The following is a 19,642-nucleotide window of genomic DNA, read 5'->3' on the forward strand; positions in this document are numbered from 1 at the left end:
AAGCCCCTTGTCAGGCTCTGTGCTGACAGCTCAGAGCCTGGAGCCTGCTTCAGATTCTGTGTCTGCCTCTCTCTCTGCCCTTCCCCCACTCACGCACTATCTCTCTCCCTCTCAAAAATAAACATTAAAATTTTTTTAAAAAGTAAATAAAATGAAGGCCTTAAACTTCATAAATTTAATATCATTTCCAAATGTGAAATTCTGTTTCTAAGCTATTCTTCTTCCAAGAGAAAAATCATATTTTCATTTCCACATATCTTTAATTGTTACCAAACTTGTACCTAGAAATAAAAAGATAAAGTACTTTCTCTTTCTCCCCTTCTTCCTGCCTCTCCCCTGCTTTCTCTCATCTGTTTGTTATGTACTTACAAAGTGTCTGTTATTGATGCTTTCTGGGTTTGTGAGAGTGATTTTTACTATGCCTTCTTACTTTCTGGATTGCTAAGAATAGGGTATATGATGTAAAGTTAAAATAAGTTCATCAAAGATAGACTGACTTAAATTATTCTCTATCAACTCAATCCTTTAAAGAGATGAAAACCTTTCTCTCATTGTTCCAACTTCTTTGTGTAAATAATGACAAGGTTTTATAAAAAGAGATGTTCAATGAATTGTGTGTATGTGAATGGCTTTGAATTAGTTTTTCCAGTTTCGATTCTCTTTTAACATATATCGTGAACAGCAGAGACACAAGAGTTCTCATCTAGGTTATGAGCCAAAACAAATGATCAGGTTACACCTGTTTGGCTTATGCTACCTTGGAAACCACTAGACTCCATTTGCCTGAGCTTAAAGCACTAGCTTCCTCTCAGGGAAATAATATAATCAACTCATGATTTTTTTTTAATCAAATTAACAACTGACTGGATCTCTTCTTAATCTTCACATCTGTGCCAATGGGTAAGTTAAGCTTATTTCTCTTATAATAGGATTTGTTTATGCAAGGGAAGATGGCATTTCTTGTAATTGGGTAGTCATTACCTCTTTCCAAAAAGTTTTGGTGAGAGAAGTAATCCTAATTATTACAAACTAAATGCACCGCTATCCAGTTTTGTGCTGCATCACAGACACCCTTTCTGGATAAGCTGCCTCTAAGTAAATGGCCCATTTGGAAAGTGTGAGTGACTTGGGGGCTTTGTGGTTGTGGCCAGGTCAGAGCACCTGGCTTGAGCACAGAATGCGAATGAGTGGAATTTGGGGGCATAGTGGAACAGCCCAGGACCTCTCAGTGGCCCCTTCTGTGCGGCTTCAGGATAACCTTTGCACTGTTCCGAAGAGAGGATCCTCTAAAAATGTCAATATCTTTGTTCATACAGGAAATTAAAATACCTGGCAAGAGGTATATATATACAGGTGTTGGCCTGGGTGGATACTGTTTTACTCAGCATTGATCCTGTACCCTCAATGTTGACAATTTATTTTTTTAGTATACTGTTATTTATATGTAATGAGACCTAAAATTAGATGTGAAATAATTTTACATCCACAGGCTAATCCTTAGACGTATAGCTCTTAAGCAACTGTATTTACAAAAGAAAAATCAAATATCACAAAACCAATAAAATTAAAATTAATTCAAGTTTAGTGGACAAACGACACGGTTTGGCTAAAATTAAATTACTACTCACTAAGAGAATAAGATACTGACTGCAGAAGCCCAGATTCTTTGAAGCTGTGGACCCACCGTGGGTTGGGTAATGGCTTGTCCCTTGTTCACTTGTCTCCATTCAAACTGCCAGCAGGCTTCATTCATGCTGTGCTGTCAATATGCCTTCACAAAGCTTTCTCTTGAGCAGGACCCATCATGTGTTGTTTCTTGGAAGCCCAGATAATGAAAGTTTTGCAAGTTGGTTCCAGTATGATTTCAAATACGACATAAATATCAGAGGTCGGCAAATGACCTCTACATAGGCCAGATAGTAAATAATTTAGGGTTTGAGGGCTGTGCTATCTCTACTGAAACTAGTCAACTCTGCTATTTTAGCATGAAAGCAGCCATAGACCATAGTAAATGAATGGGCATGGCTGTGTCCCCACAAAACTTTATTTACAAAACAGGTGGAAAACTGGATTTAGCCTGCAGGCTGTATAGTTTGCCAAACACTGGTAAATATGAGTACTGAAATACTGTGGCTATGAACTAGTCCTTGGTTATGAATTAGTCATCCAGCATTGTTTTGTTTGTTTAAGATCATAAAAACAAAATACAAAATACACACATATAAACTTCTCATAGACCCTTGAGAATCTAATGACAGACCTTCAGGGGTCATGGATCCTGGGTTTAGAAACACTCTGCTTTCGGGATTTTCCAAATAGGCTACTGTTAAAAGTGAAAATGCCTTGTATTCAAATAAGGCATTTTATGGAATTTGCAAGAGTCAGCAGGTGGTGGAAAGAGAGTCTGAGAGGAAATTCTATTCTTTAGGGGTTAAATAATTTGTGTAAAAGGTAGCACAGAGTTGTTAATGAACCAGAAAATCCAGCCTGCTGAGGGGGATCTGGGTTCTGCTGCTGAGTTTTCTACTGAGGAGTTTCTGTTACTGAATTTCTGGAGGAGTCTTGCACAAGCCCCTTCTCTGAGTTTCCATTTCTTCATCACTACATTGGGGTCCATACCACAGACGATACCAACCCAGAGGATGGAGGTAAGGGTTACATGAGATGCTGTGAAACTCTTCAGGAACGCTCAAGCACTATCCAAGGACAGGCACTGTTATTACTGAGACGTGAAAGAGGCTGCCTATGAAGCTGACAGCTTTTTCATGGCTTGTCATTGTGGTCTGCAAGGATATTGGAAATCCAGTGCCCCTCAAACTCAACTTGCAAAATAGCACTTTTTAATAACTTCAGAGCAGGACTCTGGCTCCCAGCAGTGCCGGGTCTCCTTAGTGTTTTTGTGCCCATTCGGGGCACAGAGAAGGCATGTACTTATAGATGGCTGAACCACACAAGTAGTGAAGACTCATGTCAGGAAAGTTGTTGGCATAAAGGTTCGTCCCGTGATAAGTGAAGGACAGGTGGGCTGGTGTTCAGTCCCAAAGGCTCAAAAGCTCAAGTGTATGATTCACCCCAAGTTGAATCAGCTTTAAGGGATTCATTAACCAAACCCAGAGGAGCCTGATTTATAAGGCGCCTCTCCAGAGACTGGAACTCTTGTATGTAATCTCAGGAGAATATCCTTGCACAGTTTAAGGAATCTCCTCAGCAAGAAAATTATTACTCAGAGGTTGCTTGGTTAATTGGAAGAATGAGAATCAAATGATTGTAACAGACATTTAATCCAGGATGTAGAAAAGTCACATTATTAATTATCCTTGCTGCTACTATATGGTTATTGTAACTCATTTTCTCAACCCAAAACTTGTACATGTTCTCATTAGTTCTGACATCAGCTTAGCATGCTTGCAATAGGGTTATTCCAGAAAATCCAGAATCCTTGGTTGCAGAAGAAAATGATGGAGTATTTTACACATTTACAGATAATATTTTCCCTGTATATACACTGATGTAGACATTGAGAAGGTCTATGTGGTTTCTGTTCACGTATCATTCACACAGAGCTCTACTCTTCTGCTAAGCTTTGCTTCCATATCATTATGCCAGTGCAGGACCACATGGTTGATTAGCTTCTATCCATTTTACTCAGGTACCCTCTGGTTGTGGGGAACTATATGGGAAAATAAGTTTCTAATTCTCACCTTTATGTCTGAGGTCTTACATAATTTTACACCTTTATCTCTACTAACGTTCTAGTATTTTCCAGCTCCCAGGAATATGGGACAGATGTTCTCCTTGGGATAGGTTTCTTCTACAAATTGGTAATCCTTTCCCATGAGGGTTTTTACTCATTTCACACTCAAAGGAGGTATTTGTCTCCAAATTCTGAGTTACTTAATTTAGTCTGACTATGCTCTCCACCCAGGATGTCTCATTTTATGGAGGTGTGTGATTGTATTCTTCATGGTGTTGTTGTTGTTTGATCAGTTAGTAGAAACTTAGTATAGTTGGTGGAAGATTTTTAGTCAAGTTTTTTTGGGTCCTTCAACTTTCATTAAGTTCATAATGATGATATTTAAATTCATATTTGTTATATATCAGATGATATCCTAACTACTTCAAATGAACTTATTCATTTGTATCTATTTACTCATAGCTATACTAATGCAAGTTCCTTCTAAGAGAGTAGACTGTGATGTGTACAAATTTATTTCCTCTATGTATTCTTTTGGTTGTGACTCTGAAATATGTGGCACACAGGGGATAGTTATTTTAAATTTGACATTTACAGGGGCGCCTGAGCAGCTCAGTATGTTAAGCATCCAACTCTTAATCTCATGGTCAGTCGTGAGATCAAGCCCTGCATTGGGCTCCACGCTAGGCATGGAGCCTACTTAAGATACTCTTTCTCTTCCCTGCTGTGCCCCTCTCCTCTGCTTGCACTCTCTTTTTCTCAAAAAAAAATTTTTTTTTTTACATTTACACATTTTTCTCCAAAGTCTGCATTTTGATGATTAGATCTCTGCCATGAAGATAAGAGTTAAAACAATTCATCAATGTTACTAGGACCTTCCAACTCCTCATTACAATAGTGCATGTGCACGTGTGCACCCACACACATTTCATTTGGGATTTTTAACGGAATTATGAAATACTTGAATCAATCAACACTGATGCCAATCCTGAAAAAAAAAAAAACCCTTGCTGTAAGTTTAACATTTGAATTTGTTGAGTAAATAGGAATGAATGGATATTTTCTATTAATATTAGTATTAAGTATAATAGCAAAGTGATATGAAAATTAATTTCTCATCTTTCAGCTCAGTTTTCTTAACGTGATCAATGGAAAGAATTACGGCCCTCAAAGACTGTATGAGTGACTTATTCTATGTCAAAGAGCAAAAAAATTTGAAACTGAATATTTCACCTGAGAGTCAACATTCAACTTTGCTATTTCTTTCTTTTCTTATGTGTGTGTGTGCTTTATGAAATTCTTATATTTCATCTTGATTTATATTCACAACAAACCTCATGAAGTCAGCTTGGAGAATATTATTATCCCCCTTTACAGATGGGGAAACTGAACCCTCCCAAGAGTGAACTTCTTGTTTATAGTGACATAGCATGGAACAGCCCACTCCAAAGGTGCCATGTAACCTGGCTGGACCTCCTTTTCCAACCTCATCTCAGGCCATCCATCCCTCATTCACTGAGGTCTAGTCACATGGGCCTTCTGTTCCTCAAATTCATTCTGTCCAGTCATTCCATTTTCCTAGGACGTTCTTCCTCATATCTTCATGTAGAGCTGACTCCTTGTCTCTTGGGGCTCGATCCAAAGGTTACCACATCAGAGAGGCCTCCCATGGCCAACTGAAAGAAGCTCTCCTGGACCCATCATAATTACATTACTCTACTTGTGCTTCTTCACAGCTTTCATCATTATCTGATATTATCTTATGCATTTGTTTCTTGTTTGTTTCTCTCACTCCCTAGAATATAAGCTCCTTGAGAGCGAGGTCCTTCTCTACCTAGCTTGCTCTTGCACCTAGAGCATATATTTGTCATAATTTCTAATTGCATATTTAGGTAACTAAAAAAAAACATACCTATTTAACCTCTATGCTGTAAGTTTTTGAGAGAAGGAACGCTGTCTATTTTGTTTACTGCTGTGCAACACAGATTAGGTACCTACAACTTTGCTGTTTCTTTAGCTACATGCAGCTAATAAACATTTACTAAACAGCCACTTTATGCTAAGTACTTTGGAGTATACAAAACAAGTAACAAACATGGTCTTAAGGCATGTTAAAGCAAGGCATAAGGTTCTTTGGTGAGAAACACCAAAGTCTATATGAGAGCCACCAAGGGCTAAAATATGTGCTAAGGCTTAAGGGCTACAAATATGAAGAGAGAAAAATCACAACTTGGAAGGCAATAGTGAGGTAGGGAAAGGAGGAGGGAGGAACAGCATGAGCAAGTGCATGGAGATGAGAAGAACATGAGGTCTTGAGACAGGAAGACATAGGTAGGTGGGTGGGAGGATGAACCATCTGACCAAAGTGGGTATTGGTGAATGTTGGTAGACACAAGAGTGTAAGATCTTGAACATGAAGGTGAGACTCGGAAACTTATTCCAGAAGTCTCATGGAAGCTAGAGAGTATTCCCAAGCAGAAGAATAACAGGATGGAAACAGCATTCCACTCTAGCAGTCAAAAGCATGGAGTGGATTTTAGGAGAAAGTCTGGGAGTATCTCCCACTTGCTTTTCTTGCAGAGATGAAGCAAGATGGTCTGAATCTCAGGTCCATCCAGAAGTTACAGGAAGTGGGGAACTCAGAGCAGACTGCATAGTTTTGTGGAGAACATAGCAACTTAATTAAGGTGGAGATAGAGAGGCTGGGTATAAGGAGAAGAATGATTGAGTTTTCCAAATGTTTCTGAGCTTTAGAGCAAGCTGTGTTCCCATTTGTTACTGAATTTTGCACTGTTACTTAGGCACTGAGTACACAACAGAGGACAATCAAAGTACTTGTTTAGGTTGCCACATAAAATATAGATTGTCCAGTTAATTTTGAATATCAGATAACTAATGGATACTTTTTGGGGCGCCTGGGTGCGTCAGTCAGTTAAGCCTCCGACTTCAGCTCAGGTCATGATTTCATGGTTCATGGGTTTGAGCCCTGCATCAGGCTCCGTGCTGACAGCTCAGAGCCTGGAGCCTGTTTCAAATTCTGTGTCTCCCTCTCTCTCTGCCCCTCCCTGACTTGTGCTCTGTCTCCCTCTGTGTCAAAAATAAATAAACATTAAAAGTAATTAAGAAAAAATAATGGAATACTTTTTCAGTTTAAGTAATCTTGAATATTGGATGGCACAGTAAGAAATTATTCATTGTTTATCTGAAATTCAAATTTAACTGGACAGCCTACATTTTATTTGCTTGCTCAATCTGGCATCCCTAGTCCTTTCTCTTATAGAACACACAGTATCTTCAGATATTAGTCATATAAATAAGTGATTATAAGTTATAAATGGCACGAACGAAAGATGCCAATATTGTAAACAAGAATACCAAAGAAGACTAATTTAGATTGGTGGGGTCACAAAAAGCCTCTCTCATTCAGGTGAGGGAGACAAGATCATCTCAGGTAGGAGGAACAAAATGGATGTAGGATCTAAAGGAGGAAATGAAAGGAGAGGAGCATGCCTGGAATTCACTGTACCTTGGGGATGTGCAAGATGAGGTTGGAGAGACAGGCAAGGGCACCACTATGCAAGGCTTCATCGTTTGGTAAATATTTGCCCTTTTTTTCCTACCCTAAGTGCAATGGGAAGTCGGGTTAGAGGTTTAAGCAGAGAAATGATAGAACGAGATGATATATTCTCCATTTTATTTTATTATTTTTAATTTTTTAATGTATATTTCTATGTGCACTTTTTCAAATTTTTATTTAAATTCTAGTTAACATATAGTGTAATATTGAACTTAGTGATTCATCACTTACATATAATACCCAGTTCTCATCATAAAAAATGCTCTCCTTAATACCCATCACCCATCTAGCCCATCCCATGCCCATCTCTCCTCCACCAACCCTCAGTTTGTTCTCTATAGTAGACAGTCTATTATGATTTGCTTCCCTCTTTCTTTTTTTTCCCCTTCCCTTATGTTCATCTGTTTTGTTTCTTAAATTTCACATATGAGTGAAATCATACAGCATTTGTTTTTCTCTCACTCGTTTTACTTAGCATAATACATTCTAGTTCCATCCACATCCTTGCAAATGGCAAGATTTCACTTTCTGATGACTGAGTAATATTCCTTTGTGTATATATATCACATATTCTTTATCCATTCATCAGTCAATGGACATTTGGGCTCTTTCCATAATGTGGCTATTGTTGATAATGCTGCTATAAACATCAGAGTGCATGTTCCCCTTTGAATCTGTATTTTTGTATCCTTTGGGTAAATACCTAGTAGTGCAATTCCTGGGTCATAAGGTAGTTCTACTTCTAACTTTTTGAGGAGCCTCCATACTGTTTTCCAGAGTGGCTATACCAGTTTGCATTCCCACCAACAGTGTAAGAGGGCTCCTCTTTTTCTGCATCTCACCAACATCTGTTGTTTCCTGTGTTGTTCATTTTAGCCATTCTGATAGGTGTGAGGTGGTATCCCATCGTTGTTATGATTTGATTTCCCCGATGATGAGTGATGTTGAGCATCTTTTCATGTGTCTGTTAGCTATCTGAATGTCTTCTTTAGAAAAAATGTCTATTCATGTCTTCTGTCTATTTCTTAACTGGGTTATTTGTTTTTTGGGTGTTGACTTTGATAAATTTTTTATAGATTTTGGATACTAACCCTCTATCAGATATGTCATTTGCAAATATCTTCTTCCATTCTGTAGGCTGCTTTTTAGTTTTGTTGGTTGTTTCCTTTGCTGTGTAGAAGCTTTTTATCTTGATGCAGTCCCAGCAATTCAAGTTTGCTTTTGTTTCCCTTGCCTCCAATGATGTGTCTAGTAAGATGTTGCTATGGCCGAGGTCAAACAGGTTGCTGCCTGTGTTCTTCTCTAGGATTTTGATGGTTTCCTGTCTCACATTAAGGTCTTTAATCCATTTTGAATTTGTTTTTGTGAATGGTGTAAAAAAGTGGTCTAGTTTCATTCTTATGCATGTTGCTGTCCAGTTTTCCCAACGTTATTTGTTGCAGAGACTGTCTTTTTTTCCATTGCATTTTCTTTCCTGCTTTGTCAAAGATTAGTTGACCATATAGCTTTGGGTACTTTTCTGGGTTTTCTGTTCTGTTGACTGATCTATGTGTCTGTTTTTGTGCTAGTACCATACTTTTTTTTATATTAAATATAATTTATTGTCAAATTGGTTTCCATACAACACCCAGTACTCATCCCAACAGGTGCCCTCCTCAATGAGTACCATACTGTCTTGATGACTATAGCTTTATAATACAGCTTGAAGTCTGGAATTGTGATGCCTCCAGCTTTGTTTTTCTTTTTCAAGATTGCTTTGGGAGGGTGGGTGATGGGTATTGAGGAGGGCACCTTTTGGGATGAGCACTGGGTGTTGTATGGAAACCAATTTGACAATAAATTTCATATATTAAAAAAAAAAGATTGCTTTGGCTATTCGGAGTCTTTTGTGGTTCCACACAAATTTTAGGATTGTTTGTTCTAGCTTTGTGAAAAATGTTGGTGGTATTTTGATAAGGATTGCATGTAATATATAGATTGCTTTGGATAGTATAGATATTTTAACAGTGTCTGTTTTTCAATTCATAAGCATGGAATGTTTTTCAATTTCTTTGTGTCCTCTTCAATTTCTTTCATAAGTGTTCTATAGTTTTCAGAGTACAGATCTTTTACCTCTTTGGCTAGGTTTATTCCTAGGCATCTTAGGATGTTTGGCGCAATTGTAAACAGGATCAACTCTTTGATTTTTCTTTCTGCTTCTTCATGATTGGTGTATAGAAATGCAACAGATTTCTGTATGTTGATTTCATATCTTGCAATTTTGCTGAATTCATGTATCAGTTCTAGCCATTTTTTGGTGGTCTTTAAGGCTTTCTACAGAAAGTATCATGCCGTCTGCAAATAGTGAAAGTTTGACTTCTTTCTGATATAATCTCCATTTAATTTATTTACAAAATTTTTAAAGTGTATTTATTTATTTTGAGAGAGAGCGTGCACAAGCAGAGTAGTAGCAGAGAGGGGGGGAGAGAAAGAACCCTCAGAAAGCTCTGCGAGGTCAGCTCTGAGCCCGATGAGGGACTCAAACTCACGAACCATGAGATCATGACCTGAGCCCAAATCAAGAGTTGCATGCTTACCAACTGAGCCACCCAGGCACCCCTATAATTTCCATCTTATTTTTTTTATGTTTATTTATTTTTGAGAGAGAGAGAGAGAAAGACAGAATATGAGTGGGGGAAAGGCAGAGACAGAGGGAGACACAGAATACGAAGCAGGCTCCAGGCTCTGAGCTGTCAGGCACAGAGCCTGACACGGGGCTCGAACCCATAAACTGTGAGATTACGACCTGAGCCGAAGTTGGACGCTTAACTGACTGAGCCACCCAGATACCCCTATAATCTCCATTTTAAATGTTAATCTAGTTATTGATGGAAAACAGGTTGGATGAGGTCAAGAATGAGAAAAGGGGAGACAGATAAGAAGCTTTTATGGTATACCAGGCAAGAGATGAGGAAGGTTTAGATTAGGGTGGAAGCAGTGTAGATGAAAGAGTGAACATTTGGGGGATATATTTCAAAGGTAGAAACTTTGGGCTTGAATATAGATTGGATGTGGGGTTTGGAGTAGGGAGAAGGTGAAAAACAACTTCGAAGTTTCTGGCTCAATGCTAGTTGCATGGTGGTACAATCTACTGAGGTAGAGAACACTGGAGGAGGGGCCGTGCTTTTGCAGGGAGATGGAGGGTGGAGTAAGCAACACCATGAGTTCACTTTCAAACATTTTGAATTTATGAGATGACATCCTAGCAGAGATGACAAGGAGACAGGTGTGGACTGGACATACATAATTTTGGGAGTTATAGACACATACGTAGAGGTAAGAGAGATTGAAAAGGATTCACCACATGATTTTCTTACATAGTAACCTTGCAGATATGGTTTGATTTGTAAACATTCATTCTATAAATGCAACAGTGATAGCTCTCTGATGTATTAGTGTTTATTTTTTATTAGATCTTTCAGATTTAATTTTGTACATTCTTATTGGAAAAAATATGGACAACAAAAATCATAAAAAATAAAATCATATAAGAACTTATTTCATTGATGAGTATTATATTTATTATATTATATTACTATTCTTCCTTTTGTCCCTGTTTCTACTCCCTATACAACACAGTTCTCCTAAAATGTTCAGGCTATTTGGACCCCTATTGTTTCCTTCTATTCTAAATAGTTTCCTTCCACCTACTTTTTGGGGGAACTTTATTCATTGTGGTAAAATACATATGACATAAAATTTTCCATTTTAATCATTTTTCAGTGCACAATTCAGTGGCATTAATTACATGATTTGTATTGTACAACCATCAGCACTATTTCCAAAACTTTTTCAACCCCAAACAAAATTTGTAACTACTAAGCAAAAGCTCACCATTCTTTCTTCCTTCCTTCCTTCCTTCCTTCCTTCCTTCCTTCCTTCCTTCCTGTCCCTGGTAGTCTCTAATCTACTTTCTATCTCTATGAATTTCCCTGTTCTACTGTTCTAGAGACTTCATACAAGTGGAATCACACAATATATGTCCTTTTGTATCTTACATATTTTATTACCATAATGTCTTCAAAGTTCACTCTCACTGTAGCATGGGTCAGAACTTCATTAACTGACTAATATTCCTTTGTATGTGTATACCACATTTTGCATATTCATTCTTGATGTAACTTGGGTTGTTTCCCACATGTTGGCTATTGAGAATAATGTTGTGATGAAAACTGTCATACAAATATCTCTTTGAGTTCCTATTTCCAATTTTGGGGTATATATCTAGAAGTAGAATTGCTGGGTCAGATGGTAATGCTATGTTTAGCTTTTTGAGGAACTGCCAAACAGTTTTCCACAGTGGCTGCCCCACTTTACATTCCCACCAGCTTTGTACAAGAGTTCCAATTTCCCCACATCCTTGCCAACACTTGTTATTTTATATTTTAAAAACTATACCCATCTTAGTAAGTATTGTAGCTTTTTTTAAACATTAAAAACAAATTTATTTTAGAAATAAAGAGCATGAGCAGGGGAGGGGAGAGAGAGGGAAGGAGAGGGAGAGAGGGAGAGAGGAAAAGAGGGAGGGAGGGAGGGGGAGAGAGAGAGAGAGAGAGAGAGAAAGAGCCTGATGCAGTCTGATCCCACGACCCTAAGATCATAACCTGAGCTGAAATCAAGAGTTGGACACGCAACCGACTGAACACCCAGGTGCCCCTTCTTATAGCTTTGATTTGCATTTTCCTAATGACTAATGACGTTAATCATCTTTTCACCTATGGATTGGCCGTTTGTATATCTTCTTTGGAGATATGTCTATTCAAATCTGTTGTCCATGTTTGGGTTATCTTTTGTTGTTGAGTTTTAGCAGTTCTTTACGTATTCTGGATATTAAAACTTATCAGACTCCATTTTTAATTTAGATAAAATGTTTGGGGGAAATCTTCAATTCCCAAAATTATTCATGATATTGGCAATATTGAATATTTTACTTTCTGAAAATATTTAATTAATTGAATTTTCCAAATGAAATTCCTGTACACTTAACTGCTAGTTCTCAAGAGAAAAGAGAAAATCATAGGAAAATTGGTACATTAGAATTGGCAAGTAGAAACTCTTTAAAAATTGGGAGTAATCCATAGTGACTTAAGAAAAGGGATAAATTAAAGACCTTTATTAAAAATAAAGAGACAATATGAATTATTATTAAGAGATAAACATGATGAGCTAATGACTTCAAACTAATGACTGCTTTCAAATGCTTAAAGGGCTATTATATAAAGATTCCTAACTTATCCACCTTCAGAGGAAAAAAGTTAGAGAAAAAAACATACTAACTTGCAATTGGAAAGCCTTCCAATTTGATACCAAGAAAAGGCTTTTAAAGACAAAATAATAATAATAATGCTTACTGATCACTACCATGTGTCAGACTCTGTTTTGAGCCCCACGTGATTAGTACTATTATCATCACAGCTGAACTTGGGCTTGAACCCATGGAGATCAATGCTGTGCCCAGGCTCTTATCCGCTATACTAAACCAGCTTTGTTAAAACTGGACTAATATTAGAACACCTTTCCCTCCTAAGAAAAGCCACTGCCTTTCTATCAGCAGAGAATTTCAAAATAGGATAGACATTTATCAGTCAAATGAAATTCATGATTCTTACACATTTGATGGTGTCAGTCTTCTAACTCTATTCAAACAGCAGTTTCTTTCTTACTGCTTTTCTTTTAGCAAAACAGTCTGGATCTACTCTTGCCTTCCTCCCTTTTCTAAAATGATCAGCAGGGTACTTTCAAATGTTTTGTAACATTACATAAATATCCTTTTAAATAATATGGACAAATGCCCAATGACACATGTTGTAGGAAAACATAATACCTTTTGTTTTCCCTTTTTAATCTTTGGGACTTTGTTTTAATAATTCATGGAGACATTAACCTTTCAGGTGGATTTGAAACTCCTTTTTATTTAATACAATTTTGTTTGTGTTCTGAAAACCCAAGGACATTGAAGTATTTATTCCCTGCTCAATAGATCACTGTGTACATGTATGTTTGTTTTCTCTGAAAACATCTCTTAACCTTCATACATCTCCTCAGGGCTTTTGTGTGTGGGCTTGCTACATATTGTTTCCCCTGTAAGAGGTAATGTGCCATGCTCCAACAGGTGTGCTGCTATTAACAATATCCCAATTTTCTTAACCTCCTCATTCCTCTCACATGATCATTTCCATGATACTCTTTCAGCTGAGTTAGAGAGAAAAAAAGGTAATTAATTTTTGTAATAGAAAACAAAACTAAAATGGCAAGAATTTCACCTAAGAAATCACAAAGTATATTAGTGGCAGACCTGGAGCTCTAGACCACATCTTCTGATTATAGCAGAGAGTTATGAGAAGTGGTTTTCACTTGGAGAGATTCTGTCTCATCTCCACAGGGTACATTTGGAAATGGCTGGAGACATTTTTAGTTGTCCAAAATGGGGAGGTGGTGCTACTGGCATCTAGCTGGTAGAGGCGAGAGATTTTGCTAAACAACCTACAAGGCATAGGATAGCTGCTCCAACAAAGAATTATCCAGCCCCAAATAGCAATGGTGCCACCGTTGAGAAGCTCTGTTTTAGAGTGATGGAAATTAGATTTGAACCCTCTGCATCTTATTTTGTGACCTTGGGAAAGTGGCTTCATTTTTCAGAATGTGCTTTCTCATCTGAAAGAACAAAACATCCACCACCATAAACAAACAAACCAAACCAACCAACCGACCAACTAAACAAACAAAACCCCCACTTTCCAGGGTAGTTGGGAGAGACCAACTCAAAAGCACTGAACAGAGTATGCTGTGTATATAATGGGCCCAACAAACATAAATCAGGGAATCCAATTATAAGAAAAGATGGAAGCGGAGTGTGCCAGAAAGACAACATCACTGAAATGAAAAAGAAGGCTCCCTAGTTTCCTTTCAACTTTTATATAGAAAAGGGCAAAAGAGATGGAGAGAGGTACAAGATAATTAAACAGCATCAAGGACATATTAGGAGGAGAGGGGAAGAGATGGTAAGACTGGGAATAGAAAGCTGTGAGAAGGCTGTACAGGTGAGAGAGATTTTAGCAGTGACCTGGAGATGAATTTGAGAGATATTTGGAGGGAGGAACCAGAAGAATTTTGTGAGTAATTAAGAAGGGTCATAAAAGGGGCACCTGTGTGACTCGATTAAGTGTCTGACTCTTGGTTTTGGCTCAGGTCATGAGCTCACCATTTTTGAGTTTGAGCCCCGTGTTGGGCTCTGCACTGGCAGCATGGAATCTTCTTGGAATTCTCTCTATCTCTCTCTCTCTCTGTCTCTCTCCTTCTCTCTCTCCCCCTCTCTCTGCTGCTCCCCTGCTTGTACTCTCCTCACCCCCCTCTCTCAAAATAAGTAAATAAATATTTAAAAAAATTTTTAAAGGGTCATAAGAGAGAGAGGTCCAGGATGAATATGAGATTTCCAACTTGGGTGCTTGGGTATTGGTGATGCCATTAAGCAATAAAATCAAAGAGCAGAGCAGATAATAAATTCATCTATAGATACTTCAAGTTTGAGAGGCCTGTGGCATATTTAAATGATAACCAAGAGGCAGTGAGATATGGAAATCTGGTGAGAAGCCAAATATTTGAGAGTCAGAAATCTGAAAATGGTAGATGAATCCCTGGGAGTGAATGAGATTTTCTAGGGAGAGCATATGGAGTAAGAAAAGAGCAGAGGACAGAGCTTTTACGAATTAGACAAAGAAAACTAAGATGGTACAATCAAGAGAATCAGAACAATAGAAAGAGAAGATAGAAACAATAGAAAGAAGATGATCCTGGATGTCAAGGCTCAAAGAGTTTCAAGAACACAAGAGCAGGCAACAGTATCATAGAAAAATTAAGCGAGATCCAGAGTGTCCAGAAGATTTGGCAGGTCAGTGGTAGTGCTAATATTAGCATGAAATGATGAGCAGAAAAACTAGACTCAGTGAGTTGAAGAGTAAATGATAGTTGTAATAGTAGAAATAAGGGATAAAACTTAAGCACATTTATATGCTGAGATGAAGGAACCAGTGAAGGTTGAAGATACAGAAGCAGGGAAAATGGATAAATCAAGAGTGGGGTGTAGAGTTGGAATGATCATTTTGAGGCAAGATGAGGCTGACCCCTCCCTCTAAACTGTGTAGAGCATGTTAAGTTGGGCATTGATGTAAGTAGACCTGTAGGGGTGAGGAAACATGAGTTTGAAGAAGTTCATATTGGAGACCCTCACTTTTCACTATGGGACTGTAGGTGAGCTCAGTTGTTGGTATGGGATATGGGACACAGGACATGAGAGGAACTAGGGGAAGGAAATAACCTTTAAGGATTGGGGAGGGGCATTAACAAACTAGAGAAAGTGAGTAGAGATTACAATTTCAAGAAGCTGGTATGTGAGGGGTATTTCAAGGTGCCAATGTCACCTTGGGATTCATATCTATTTTTTTTCTAGATCACTAACAGAACCCATCCATCCTTAGAAGCAATAAGCTGGAAGGATTTGTTTGAAAATGAGATAGTGTGTGTGGGATCACCAACTAAATTCCAAACTTAACTGGGCAAGGAATCAATTACGTCTGTGGACCAACTGTGTCATCTCCTTGTATGAATGTGAGTCCTCAACAACCAGAGTTGAAATTCAACTTTATTGTCCATAATTCATAATCAAGTAAGACAGTGGAAATGATCAATAAAATGAAAATAAATGAATTTTGATGAAATTGTTTTCTTTTGCAGAATCTTACCTTCTTTTGAGCCTAAGTCATGAGTTGGATGTTCCTCAGAGACCTCCTAACTGGAGTAAATAAATACTCAACCGGAATTGGGCGGATTTGGCTGGCTGTTGTGTTCATCTTCCGTTTGCTGGTCTACATGGTGGCAGCAGAGCATGTGTGGAAAGATGAGCAGAAAGAGTTTGAGTGCAACATTAAACAGCCTGGTTGCGAAAATGTGTGTTTTGATCACTTCTTCCCCATTTCCCAGGTCAGACTTTGGGCCTTACAGCTGATCATGGTCTCTATGCCTTCACTTCTTGTGGTTCTACATGTAGCCTGTTGTGACAGTAGAGAGAAAAGGCACAGAAAGAAACTCTATGTCAGCCTAGGTGTGATGGATGGGGGTCTGTGGTACACTTACCTGATCAGTCTCATTGTTAAAACTGGTTTTGAAATTGGCTTCCTGGTTTTATTTTACAAGCTGTATGATGGCTTTAGTGTTCCGTACCTTATGAAGTGTGATTTGAAGCCTTGTCCCAACACTGTGGACTGCTTCATATCCAAACCCACCGAGAAAACAATCTTCATCTTCTTCTTGGTTATTGCCTCATGCCTGTGCATTGTGTTGAATTTCATTGAACTGAGCTTTTTGGTTCTCAAGTGCCTTATTAAGTGCTATCTCCAAAAACACTCTAAGACACTCAAGTCTTCAGTGTGTGAGTGCCACAACCTCAGATATGTTGAATGTGGTGGGATAGGGGCTCCTCCCCTGCTCCAGAATTGCCACTCAGACTCAGCCATAAGCACACTGCACACCCCTGAACCCCCTCCCTCCCGAGGTAAAACAAAACTGCTTTGTGATACACAAGAGGGTTGGCAAGGAGAATCTGCATCCTTCCTAAGCAAGACCTAAGCTGTGTTGGAAAGCAAAGGGTGTCAGGCTTAATGTCATTTGGGAAAATTTTTAAAAAAATTATCAGTATGTGCTCAGTTGTACACACTAGACAGAGATCTCATTGTCATAGGGTTCAAGTGGATATGTGAGTTGTGTTTGAATAGTTAATTGCAAATTAGTCTGAAAAAATCCAGTGAACGGCATTCTCTTAAATGCTTAGATCTGTCACCTGGAAAATATAGAAAGTGACATTTCTGACAAACGTGATGGCTTCCAAGCTGAGGTTGAGGCATTGGCAATCTTTCCAAAGTGGCAGCCAAGGCTCCCCTCACTCAGCTCTACACAATCTTTGCAGAGAAAGAGCATGGTGAGGGCACAGTAGCAGGTAGCTAAGGCAAACAGAAGCACACTCAGTGAGAAGGCCTGGCCTGGGGAAATGACCACAGAGCCCAGGCCTCTGCAGTTTAGGTCTCCCTGGATATAAATGGACTAGGGGGGAGGGAAGAAAGCCATAATTTGTGGTTTCCAAGTTAATACAAATATTACTGGGGACATGTCCCACTTAAGCCTAAACCTAGCAGATACCTGAAAGGGTTACTCCAGTCATACCAGAAGGCAGGTCCCACCAACTACACAGACAGGGAGCAGGTAGGACCCAGAAAAGGAACATACCCACTTGATAATTACTTAACCCTTCTCTTTTAACCACTGAACATTGAATACTTTGTAAATTTCTGTATTTATTGGACCTTTTTATGATCAGGAATTCACAGTGTGTTATACAATATGTCATAGTTTGCCTACAATTTACTAGTACATCTCTCTCTAGAATGGATGATAAAATGTGTACTATGCTGTTACATTGGTTTGAAAAATGTAAAAAAAAAATAAGGATGCTTATTATTACTTTATTTGGAGCCTAGCTCTTTCTTATTTTTTAAAAAATCATATATTATCTTTGTATTTAACACTCTAACAGACGTGCATTTCTCTAGAATAAAAATGCAGTGGTTTTGTTGTGTTATTTGGCTGTCCTTGATATTGTTACTTGACTGCACGGGTACAATTATTCTGTGAAATAAAACTTTTCTGACAATTTTAGAGCAGGACTTGCAGCCCTGCTTGATAAAAATAGTTCAGAAATCATTCTTGTCCACTGGGAATTTTTTTAATGAGAAATCAGTGCATAAAAATGTAATTTTAACTGAAACTGATTATGTCATGTCTTCCATGGCCCTGCCCTCTTCAGCATAAAGTCACTACAATTCATGCAGATTTTCCCCTTCTTTCAATTTATATCCCAGATCCCTCACTGCTGCACTCCTGAGCTTACATTCATTTGACATGAAAACAGCCAATCTTTGCAAATGCAGGTAACCACTAAAGGATTTAAAGGAATATAAACACATGTTTTTGACAGTGATGGGGGTTAAAGAGGTTTGAGATTTTTGAGGCCCTCATCATGGCATAAAATCTAGAAAATAGGGTTTTAGTGCACAGAAGTGAAATGGAGGCAAGATGATTTTTCCCTTTAAGTTTGTAGCCAAAAATATTTTTGAGGAGCTCAGACTTCACATCAGTTATGACCAGTGCTGCTGTAGGGAAAAGGATTGGTGGGACATGTGCATTTTTTGCTCTTTCCACTTTGCATTAAGAGGAAATGACGAGGTAATGGGAGCAAGAGCTGTGAATGAAGTTGTTTAGACAGGAAGGGGAATGATTTTTTCCCCTTTAAGCTTAGTTTATAAAATGAGTTTCCTATAAGAATACTCTGGAGGTTGTCTTGGCATCAGTGAGGACCCAAAGCATTTGATTGAGAGAAACTGGCATTTAAATTTGGCATCTTTAGTCTCTTATCAATAAATTAATTTTTATTGAGCTATGATCAGCAGGAACAAGACACTGCATTATGCACCTTCAGAGATATATAATTCCGGCTGTAAGAAAATTTCCACTTTCATGCGGGAGCATGGATGTTAAGATGGGGTGGAGTATCTTGCACTGGTCCTCACTGGTCACCTCACTTGACCTGACTCCCCCACACAACATTGGTGCTCAGAGAGCAGACATTAACCTTAGAGATGAAGAAGGTAAGACCCAAAAATTCAGTCCCTTTTTTCAGGGATATTCATCCAGTGAAAGCCGAGTTACCAATCAACCATAGTTCTTTCTTAAACCTTCCTCACCTCATCGGGCTTCTCGGATCACTGAACAGGTGTCTTCTTAATTTCATTCAAGCCATCCCTGGCCAGCAGTTGGCTCTCTAGGACTTATCCCCCAAATCTTTCCTGTTAAGACACTGTCTGTGGTCACAAGGTTTCGTCTCAATGGAGCTGGAAGGAAATTTTTTTCAGTATTGTATGAAAGAATGCCTAGGGTTGCAAGTAGCTATGGTTCCAGTCTTCCCAAGGAAATTTAACAAAGATAGCTTAAGACAGAAAGACTGCAAAGTTAAGAGAAGGGGGAAAAGGCAAAGACCTGAGAATGTTTGAATTTTTAATTCCTGCTGTCTCTGACACAGGCTCCCCCCTATCCTTTCTGTAGTTTAGTTACATGAATGATAAATTCCCCATTTTTGCTTAAACTGGCTTAAATAGGGTTTCTGTATCTTGCAACTGAAAGAATCCTGATTAACACCATGTTTTTCATATGTTTCTTTCCAGTACAGTGTAAAAAGGCGGGGGGTGGGGGATGGGAGGACACTTCTCTTGTACTTACTCTTTCTTTTT

General features: G+C 38.5%; 1 protein-coding gene across 1 annotated transcript; it reads left to right on the forward strand.

The window, feature by feature from the left end:
- Positions 1-768: 768 nt before the first annotated feature.
- On the forward strand, positions 769-18,081 carry GJB7 (gap junction protein beta 7). The gene is made up of 3 exons (XM_015069508.3): positions 769-900; positions 15,757-15,914; positions 16,041-18,081. Exon 3 carries the CDS (start codon positions 16,068-16,070, stop codon positions 16,929-16,931), a length of 864 nt encoding a protein of 287 aa, XP_014924994.1. The 5' UTR covers positions 769-900; positions 15,757-15,914; positions 16,041-16,067; the 3' UTR covers positions 16,932-18,081.
- The last annotated feature ends 1,561 nt before the right edge of the window (positions 18,082-19,642 follow it).

The sequence above is a fragment of the Acinonyx jubatus genome, chromosome B2 (assembly GCF_027475565.1).
Source record: "Acinonyx jubatus isolate Ajub_Pintada_27869175 chromosome B2, VMU_Ajub_asm_v1.0, whole genome shotgun sequence".
In the NCBI taxonomy this organism is placed as follows: domain Eukaryota; kingdom Metazoa; phylum Chordata; class Mammalia; order Carnivora; family Felidae; genus Acinonyx; species Acinonyx jubatus.